Below are 10,512 nucleotides of genomic sequence, written 5' to 3'. Positions count from 1 at the left end.
TCATTCCTTTCTAATTCATATTCAATTATTTTCGGACCCGAGCAAAGGTTCCTCTACAGAAAATGAGGTATTCCTATCTCCTTGAGTACTAGACACATTTGGTTGTGTTCCACACAGGCAATTGCTTTACAATAGTCAATGAAGCTAAATTTTCTTTTTTTTTTTTAAATGAAAATCCTTTGATATCTCCATAATACAGAAAACTTTTAGCTTCATGTCTTGGGTTACCTTGCACATCATAGTTCATACTTTCATTGACTTGTACAAGTCCTTCTGCTACAACAAGGGAGTGACTGGGAGGGGTCAAGTTCACCTAGGAGACTGAAAGTTTGCAGTTGATACTATCCCTAGCAAGAGAACCTGGTCATCTTGATGACACATTCTCTCTTGCTGTGCACTTGTGAAGATTCTAGTTAAAAGGATACTGTAAGAGAGAAAGGATGAATTTCTGCCTTCAGCTTCATCTAAAGGTTTTCAAGATCTTGACATGAAAGAGTAATCTTTTTCAGTTTTATTTTCATTTTTCATTTTTATTGTTTACTTTCCAAAGTAACAGTGGTCCTTATCTGAATGGCTTATGTATAATGTACTTTTTCTTGATGGAAAACATGTTTCTTATTTGAAAGAATATTGATACTAGTTCCCATACATTGAAGGGGATTGTGGTAGATGGTTTCTGATTTTCCATCTTACTCTCCAAGTCTTAATTTTTGTGGCTCTCTATATGTTTGGAATGATATGGGTGCAGCAAATTAGTCTTTCATTTTTTGAAGAAAGCAACAGAATTCCCAGGCACCCCACTTTTCACTACTGATTAAAACAAAAGGACTGGTTGTTTGAAAACCCATAGAAAAAAGCATAGGGACATAGAACATCCAGGGTCCAGTTACTTGAGCATGGTTTGTATAAATGGTAATGATAGAGCATATAAAGTTGAAGAAGAAAAATGTGCCCACCAGCAGCAGAATGACTTTAATAGCTCTGGTCTCAGGGGAGATTCTGGGGGAGAGGCTGGTGCTATGAATATGGTGGACTCGCTTGTGGTGGTAGTACAGGAGAAACACCATGTATCCACTAGTGATAGCCATTAAAGCCACAAGCACGGAATCATAAAAAGACTTCCAGAGTTGAAGTTTTAGTGAATTTAAGGCATAGGGGTCAAGAGTACAGTAGTCTAGTTTGTTTCTCCCTTTAGTCTTTGTGTTATTCTTTGGACCAATAGCATAAATAGAAATGGCAAGGTCCATTAATAGATTGATAATCCAGCAGATAAAACAGCAGGGAATGATGCCCTTTGAGGATTTAACTTTGAGGACTGCCCACTTTGGGCTGTTGGGGCTGATGGCAATGGCCTGGAAGCCACTAAGGAGGCAGGTACTGCAGAGGGAAAGGCCCCGTAATACTCTCTGTGGGTAAGTTAGGATTTTACACACAGCATCATTCAGAAAAGATTTAATCCCCAAAGAAAATATTGCTGTGGGGATTCCCCTAAAAAGTAGAAACATAGCATTGGCAAAGGTTAGTTGGATGAGAATAAAGTTTATACGTCTGGGATTATTCTGAATGATGAAGTGAAAACAGTAATGGTAAATGAGGAAAATGTTTCCTGCAACTCCAATTATAACCTGCACCAAGTAGACAATCCCAAGGATTTTCATGACAAGTTATTCCTTAGATGATTTGTTTAGTAGAACTGTTCTTTAATCCACCTGAGGTGGAAAAAAAATCAGTAGAATATTGAATATTTTCCCTTCAGATTCCTAGTGAGATTTCATAATCTCCTTACCTTTCCAATAAGAAGCAAAAATTCTTCCGATGTAAAATGGATAAAAGCTACTTCAGAAAAGGCTTTTCTTTTAAAATTTCTGGGAAGTCAATAATGCAAATATGGTTTGCCCCCCACTTTGCAGAGTTTTCAAAAAACCCTTGTAAGGGGTAAACTGAACCTCCCAAATGTTAATTAGCTTTCAGAGTTTCACACAGCAAATAAGTATTGGCCAAAATATTGAAAACAGAGTTTCGTAATCCAATTTCACTTCTCTTTCTCTTGTGTTTTATTCTGAGGTCTTTGGATATGATCCTCAGTGGGAGATTGGGGGAACATACAGTTATGCTTTGTCCTTGATGTCAAGGAATCTAAGATTCAATATGCAAGGCACATGACTATGGATATAAAATCATTATAGTGTAGGAGGAGATGTAGCTCTTCTGTTGACATAATATTGCAAATAATACCAAATAAGGAATTCTCCTGTTGCTTTCCATTTTTTTCCCTGTATTGGCACATGCCAATTATACACACATATACAGAGTCAGTAAACATTTATTTAGATTTATGGCTATTGTCAAAGAGGAATAGTTTCCAGGACTAAAAATGGTTAGAGTCCCAATATTATCTTCCCTGTTCAAACTATAGTTTGAATATTGTTTTAATTTCTGGCTCCATTTTGACATTGATATTCTTAAAAGTATTTAAAGGTCCTCACTACAAGTGAGCCTCCCTTCCTGTGGGTCCTTATTGCAATATAATAAGACCTAAGATAAAAAGACAAATTGAAGATTCATGGATAAACAATAGAACAAAAGTTAGTTTGTGAAACTTTCAATCTTGGCAAATTTGTGAAGCTCTTCTGTTCCTTAATGGTGATTTGATAATTATTACTTTTGGATTACTTTGATTTTGGATTATGTAACAAAACAAAAACAATGATTATCATAATAACAGCACATGCATAGCTCTTTAAACCTTACAAAATATTTCATACACAATAACTCATTGAAGTTAAGGAAAATCTTGTGAAGTAGGTTCCATAATATTTAATTTATAGATGGGAAACAGACTGAGGGAGGTTACATGAATGTTCAGTATCACATAGTTAATTAATATCTGAGGTATTTTCTAACTCAGTTCTTGTAGTACATAAGACTAGTGCCTTCAGTCCTATCTGACCCACCTTATTTGGCCATATCATTTTATATTTTTAATGCTCTTTTCAATTGCTTCTTTCCTCTTTTGATGAGACTGGGAACTCCTTTGGATAGAGCAAATTTTCAAAGTGCATTCCATAATGTTTTGCATAATGTTTCTCAAAAATATTATGAATCAGCTAAATCTCCAATAATACCTTCAAATATAGGGATTGTAATCATTGCCTTCATTTTCTTACATAAATTTTTGTAAGAAAATGAAGGCAATGATTACAATTTATTTATGCCTCCATATCAGGGCCCCTGATATGTTCTCTTTTTATGGTTTGTTACTGTCTGATTCTTTGTAATTCCATAGACTTTTAACTATGGAATTTTCTTGGCAAATATCTTGGACTGATTTGCCTTTTCCATCTCCAGGGGCTCCCCATGCTTCAGATGAGAAACTAAAGTAAATAAGGGTTAAATGACTTGCCCAGCATGACACAGCTAAGAATTGTTTGAGATCAAATTTTCATTTAGATCTTTCTGACTCTAGACTAGTTTCTATTGATTGCACCACCTTGCTTTCATATCTTACTTTTCCTACAGAGAATAAGATCTTTTTTTCCCTGCCGTCTGCACAGTCCATTATAATATAATGCAGTGTATTTGGATGCTTCTTCATTTACCTGTAAAAACAATCTCTCTCCACCTTTATTCAAGGTATTTTGCCTTGACAATCAAGTAAATACCCCTTTTGTTTCTAATTGTTAAATTGAATGTGGTCTGAACTTAGTTGCTCAGTTTACCTTAATTTAGGTTGTAACAGAGGGTTTGATTTTCTGAGCTTTAAAATAATGGGTAAATGTCTTCTTAGAAAAGAATTCATTTATATTTCAGGGTTCTCACATAGGAATGATATTTTATGTCTCCATTCTTTTATTCTGCTTTTTTGATGTTTAGTCATTTTTAGTCATTTTTGTGATCCCAGAATTTTCTTAGCAAATATTCTAAAGGACTTTACCATTTATTTCTCCAATTCATTTTACTTATAAAGAAAGCAAGGCAAGCAGGGTTACATGAATTGCCCAAGGTCACACAGTGATGAAATCAGAGACTAAATTTAAACTTGTCTATTATATTTCAGGACTGGCACCCTATCCCCTGTGCCACTTAGCTCCCCATGTATTTTTTCATTATAGATATATTTGTTAAGAATCAACATTCATTCATATATCTATATCTATATTTATCCATCTACAGATGTCTATAGATAAATATATTCCCCTTGTATATCCTCTAGGCAGAATAAGCATTTTTCTGCTTAAAATTATATAGATAAGCAGATAGAGCATTAAATCGCTACATATAATACATTCCTACACACATACACATATAGAATGCTACACATAATAAAATAAAAACAAAATATTTTACTATGGTAAGAACATGTATTTAGGTATGTATATATATGTTTGTGGGTGTGTCTATATGCATGTCTTTCTTCTCTGTGCCCAGGCTATTAGTTTAAGGATTTAATTGCAAATAACTCAGTATCTTCATTCTTGATTTTCAATTAAACTCAGTATCTTCTTTCATTTGCTTGGGGCCTTGCAAATCGTACGTTATTAGTCCTTCAACACATTTATTAAATTTTACTATGTACTAAACTGTATGCTTGAGAGGACAAATACAGAAACAAAAAAAAAATCAAGTCCTCTAGGATTTTACAGTAGGTAAATAAGGAAACATAAAATACATTCAAAGGTCAATGGAAGATGATCATTAAAGGGGAGGTGATACCAGTTGGGATCTGGTAGAAATGCTTTCTGGAGGGGTTGGCCATTTGGACTGAAACTTAAAGAAAGTCCGAAATCCTAAGTGATTTAGGTGGTGAGCATTCTCATCAGTCTTGGGAACTCTCTTTCCCCACCACCTAGGTCCCTCTGATTGGGCGGTAGGGCCATGAACTACAAGCCAGTGTTTATGAAGAGAGCTTAGCTCATCCTCATATCTCACTGGGATGCACCCCAATGGAACTTCCCTGACCAACCATTCCACCATACCCCTGCATGCCGCCTTTCTCTCCCCCCCCACCCCCATTTTCAGGCTCCTTTTGTGTATTAGCTTTTCCCACTGAATGAATGACTACTTACAGTCTAAGAATATCTTTCTGTTTTCATTTGCATCAGCCTGGCAAATAGTGGGTGATTATAAATAATATTAATTGACAGACTGATGTGCTCTCCATGTCAAATAGGCCACTTTCCTTGGACAACTCATTTCCCCAAGAACAAGGGATCTCTAGGAACTTGATCTTGGCCCATTTGCAAATGTAAATTAGTTTCTTAATAAAGAACACTAGAAGTGAGGTTGATGCCTGGGTAAGTGCTGTCCATTATTCACTTAAAAATACATGGACAGATGGGTGGCTAGGTGGCACAGTGGATAATCAGGAGTACTTGAGTTCAAATCCATCCTCAGACACTTAATAATTATCTAGCTGTGTGACCTTGGGCAAACCACTTAACCCCATTTGCCTTGCAAAAAACCTAACGCCCCCCCCCCCCCCCCCCCCGCCAAAACAATACATGGACAGAGAATGCAACAAGATTTTCAACAATAGATTTGGGGATCACCTACCCCCACTCCTCCCTTCTCCAGGTTTATTAACTAGTGACATGCTACCAAAACTAATCTCAAGAAAATGATGGGGAGGGAGGGAGCTAATGGAATGAATTACTTGGACTCATTTTTCAACTGGAAAAGGGAAAAAGAGGACACAATCCTAAATTGCCTTGTCCTCAGTAAGAGGTAAAGACATAAGAGATAGAGCTGGTAGGACCTTTGAGATTCTCTTGCCCAAAATTTTCCTTTTTAATCAGATGGAAACTGCTGTGAATATTCCCAGAGAGACATGGTTAGTAGAAAGCTGAGTAAATTGGATTAAATGAGACCACTTTCAGTTCTAATCCTAAAGTTCTTAGGATGGGAACAGGAGCAAGACTAGCCATAGGAAATAGAAAGAACATGTTCCAAACGACATCTATTCCAATGGGAACTTCACTCATTGCCCACACTTATAGGAAAAAAGAAAGGACTGAGTGTGAGAGGTGAGATGGGGTGGGAAGGAAGTGAAGCCAAGGTCCTGAGAAGCAGACACTGCTCCAAACCATATGAGGCATCTTCCCTCATCTCCAGAGGTTTGTTAGGGAGACCTGAGGGAGTCCTTCTGACCAGGTAGGGCTCCCATTAGGGAATGAAGACTATTCTCTCCCAAACTCACAAACACATTGGACCCACCACTTATTGACTTAGATGGCAGGCAGACCAGCAACTTCTTGGCTTGCTGTTGGGACAAAATAATTAAGAGGCAGCATTCTATGCCTACTTCTCTGCCACAGTCTAGGCTTAGGTTTAGTCTAAAGTGGAGGGGGAGAGAGAGAATGACAGACAGACAGATAGAAACAGAGACAGAGAGGGATAAAGAAAGCGAAGAGACAGAAAGACACAGAAAATAGAGACAGAGACAAATGAACAGAGAGAGAGAGAGAGAGAGAAAGAGAGACAGAGGAAGAGGAGAGAGAGACAGAGAGAGACAGACAGATAGACATACAGACAGACAGAGGCAGAGATAGACATATTGACAGATAGAAACAGAGAGACAGAAAGACAAAGAGAGAGAGGAGTGGGGAGGTCGCAATATAATTGCACCACCATAGTGGGCAATATTTCCCTTGTTATTCCCAAGTCTTGCACCATACCAACATCCTTGCCTTTAAATCCAGCATTCAAATATTCATTAATATCATCTCCTAGAAAAGGCTTTCTCTGAAATCTCAATCTCTGAGGTTAAAAATAGTCACTCACCTGGTTTTTCTCTGCTACAAGAAGGATTGGTAGGAAATTGGTGTTTGCATGTGCAGAATAGGCAGAAATGGGACTGCAGATATAAGGTGGGGTATAACTGAGTTCAACTCCTCTAAGACTTCTCATTTTCATGTCATTTGCAGGAACAGTTGACACTGTGTGCATGGGGAATCTGGGATGTGTCTGTAGAATCAGCAAACTTTGTTCTCAGGTGCAAATGCCCATCAACAATGACTACTGATTAAGTGTAATTTCCACAGGACACAAATGAATAGTAGGGACAGAAACTTTTCCAGTAGCTCACAGGAGAGAAGGAGCAAGTGAGGATGTCAGGGACTTAGCAAAAGAAAGTCAGGGATTCTTGAGAGCTGATGTGTAATAATATCCCTGTGCATGTACCCTGAGGATTCTACTGAGCTATTTCATCCTTCCATTCAATTTTCTTGAATGCAACACAATGAGCATTTATTTTATTTTACTTTAATTTAGTCTTTGCTAGGCAAATGGGGTTAAGTGGCTTGCCCAAGGCCACATAGCTAGGTAATTATTAATTGTCTGAGGATGGATTTGAACTCAGGTCCTCCTGACTCCAGGGCTGGTGCTCTATCCACTGAACCACCTAGCTACTCCACAATGTGCATTTATTAATCACCCACTGTGTGCTAAACTCAGGAGAAGGAAATGGCAAACCACTCCACTAGCTTTGCTGAGAAAATCCCGAAGGTAACATTGACTTGCCATATGGTCTGTGGGGGTCAAGGAAGAACCAGACATGACTGAACAACTGAACAATGTTTCTGGTATTATACTGAATCCTGGGGATGCAAATAAGAAAAAAGAGGCAGTCTCTACCCTCAAGGAGCTAACAATGTAATGGACACCAAAAGGACAAACAAATTGAAGCTAAAGAATGAGTATCAATGACCATCAGGAGGAATGCTGTTATGTGAAGTAAATTCAGTTAACTCTGTTGCCTGAAAAAGAGTGTTATATGCTTCTGATTGTGGTTCAGTTGCATTTGACCCTTCATGAATCCATTTTAGGATTTTCTTGGCAAAGATATTGGAATGATGGCTCAAAGGTCTAAAATTCAAGCTTTGAAAGTTGACTTCAACTCCTCATTTAGAGGTGTCAGTCCCAGTACTGAAGGGGGGTGGTAGTCTTCTATTAGTTATAAGTTCTTTGTTACACAAACCATACTATTTTATCATTTTGGTATGAATGTCTATCTATTTTGTCAATGATATACTTGGGGTGTGTCCCTTAGTACTGGAATGTCTGAGTCAAAATTCACATTAATTTATTATTCCAAATGGCTTCCCAAAATGGTTTTAGTAATTCATAGTCCTTCCATCAAAAAATTAATGTACATCTTTCAACAATACCTATTTGCATTAACTTCCCATTATTTTTCATTCTTTAAACTTGTTAAGTATGAGATGAATCATCAGGATTGTTTGAATATTATTTCTGTTATTATGATTATTATTTTATACTTTCATTTAATTTTTCACTTTTATGGTCTTCTTGTGCCCATGGATGAATGGCAAACTTTTGTTTCTTTTTAATTTTTCTGACCTTGAAACACCTACATTTCATTTCTCTCTCTGTTTTTCATTTTTTGCATTTTGTCCTGAAAGCTTTTCCTGTTTCACCTTGGCTAATTATTGAGGATGTTAGAATTTTATTGGTCTTTCTCTTAATGTAACAGTATCCTAATAGGACATTTTGAGTTTTTTTTAAAAATCAAGTAATGCTGTTTATTTTGTTTTTTGTTTATCAATAAGCATTTCTATAACAGCATAATAAAAATGAGACTGGATATATAACTACAATTTGCTATTATTTTTATACAACTTGTGATTACTTTTAAATATGTAATAAGGTAATCATGTAAATTTCTTTTTTCTTTAATGTCTTTCTTCATATATCCTTTATGATCAATTTGAATATTTGTAATAACTAAATAATTCCCTAGCTATGTGACCTTGTGCAAGTCACTTAACCCCATTTCCTTGCAAAAAACAACAAAATAGTTATTCTTAAAACAATATTGCTATTATAATATATATTGTTCTCTTGGTTCTCTTATTTCATTTTTCATTATCTTACACATTTTTCCATGTTTTCATAAGATAATTGAGTCCATCATTTTATAGTACAGTGGTACTATAACAAATCATATATGACAATTTATTAAGCCATTTTTAAGTACCATGGTTTTGCACAGTTGATGCCCAAGAAAAATAATGATGTAGTGGATAGAGACTGGACCTGGCTCCAACTCCAACATTCTGATTGCTAACGAGATGATCAACAGTCTTTGCTTCTATTTTATTTTCATGTTATTCATTTCACATGTTCTAGCTATATTTAAAAATAATGACAATTGCAATTTTTAAAATTCCAAATTCTTTCCCTCCCTTCTACACTTCATCTTGAGAAGAAAAGCAATTTGACATTAATTTTACATATTAATTCATGCAAAACTAAAACAGACCCAAAAAGATAAAGAAAAATAATATAGAAAAAAATGTATACTTAAATCTTTATTCAGAGTTCTTCAACCTTTCTCTAGAGGTAAATAATATTTTGCATAATGCATCTTTTGAATTTCTTGCATCATTTTTTTACTGAGTAACTAAGTCCTTCACAGATGATTATTCTTAAAATATTGCTGCTAATATGTATGATCTCCTACTTCTGCTCACTTCACTCTACATAAATTCATTTGTCTTCTATTGTTATTTTTTTCTGAAACTATTCTGCTCATCATTTCTTATAGCACAATAGTATTCCAAGACAATCTCATACTAACACAACCATTCCTCAATTGATCAACATCCCCTCAATTTCCACTTCTTTGTAACCATAGTGAGAGATGCCAAGATGCCACATACATTTCTGTATAAATATGTTCTTTCCCCCCCTTTTCTTTGATTTTTTTGGCAGGTGTACTCCCATGTATGTTATTCTGTCTAGAGACATTTTATGGGGAAATATTCTTTATTATCTCATCTTGCAAGTCTTTATGATATATGGGAATGCTGATTATTTATGAAGATTTACAATATATCTTCTATTGTTTCAGTTAATTTTTAATTGACTTTGGAATTTGGTTGTCTTTGGAAATATATCATCATATCATCTGCAAAAAGAAATAACTTTATTATCTCTTTCTATATTCTGATTCCTTCTATTTCTTTTTCTTCTCTTATTGCTATTGCAAAGGTTTCCAATACAATATTGCATAATACTGATAAAATTGGGCATACTTGTTTCACACCTGATCATATTGGGAAAACTTCTCTCTGAGCCAGATTACATTTTTGCTTCTGATGATAGGTAAATTCTTTTCATCAATTTCAGTTAAAATTCATTTATACTTATATGGCCACGTGTTTTAACAGAAACTCTCAAAGTTTCTAGGGAATTGATTATGTGATATGGGAGACACTGGCACAGAACTACCCAGTATACATGCTCTGATCAGAGAAGATGATGTTCTATATGAACAAAGCAGAACTGAAGTGGCTCAAAAGATATATGAGATACACAAGTTGCAGGGAATTCAATAGTCTATCACTGCCCAAACAGTGATACGGTATTCCAAGCTCATATTTTTCAGATCAGTCACATTCAGACACCTTATACCTTGACTCTAGCATAGTGAAGCCATTTTGGTCATCTTTAAGAATGTAGGACGAGGGGCAGCTAGGTGGTGTAGTGGAT

General features: G+C 35.8%; 1 protein-coding gene across 1 annotated transcript; it reads right to left on the bottom strand.

Annotated features, from left to right (window-relative positions):
• Nucleotides 1–752: 752 nt before the first annotated feature.
• Nucleotides 753–1,658, bottom strand: LOC141519688 (vomeronasal type-1 receptor 1-like). Its single transcript, XM_074231856.1, has one exon. The coding sequence runs from the start codon at nt 1,656–1,658 to the stop codon at nt 753–755; it is 906 nt and encodes a 301-aa protein (XP_074087957.1).
• Between the last annotated feature and the right edge of the window lie 8,854 nt (nt 1,659–10,512).

The sequence above is a fragment of the Macrotis lagotis genome, chromosome 3, assembly GCF_037893015.1.
Source record: "Macrotis lagotis isolate mMagLag1 chromosome 3, bilby.v1.9.chrom.fasta, whole genome shotgun sequence".
In the NCBI taxonomy this organism is placed as follows: domain Eukaryota; kingdom Metazoa; phylum Chordata; class Mammalia; order Peramelemorphia; family Peramelidae; genus Macrotis; species Macrotis lagotis.
Note: the sequence above shows the minus strand (reverse complement) of the source record. Positions and strands in the feature narration are given on the sequence as shown.

What these genes read in the sequence shown, in the direction of transcription:
- LOC141519688 (XM_074231856.1), bottom strand. Translation starts at nt 1,658, where the DNA reads ATGAAAATCCTTGGGATTGTCTACTTGGTGCAGGTTATAATTGGAGTT.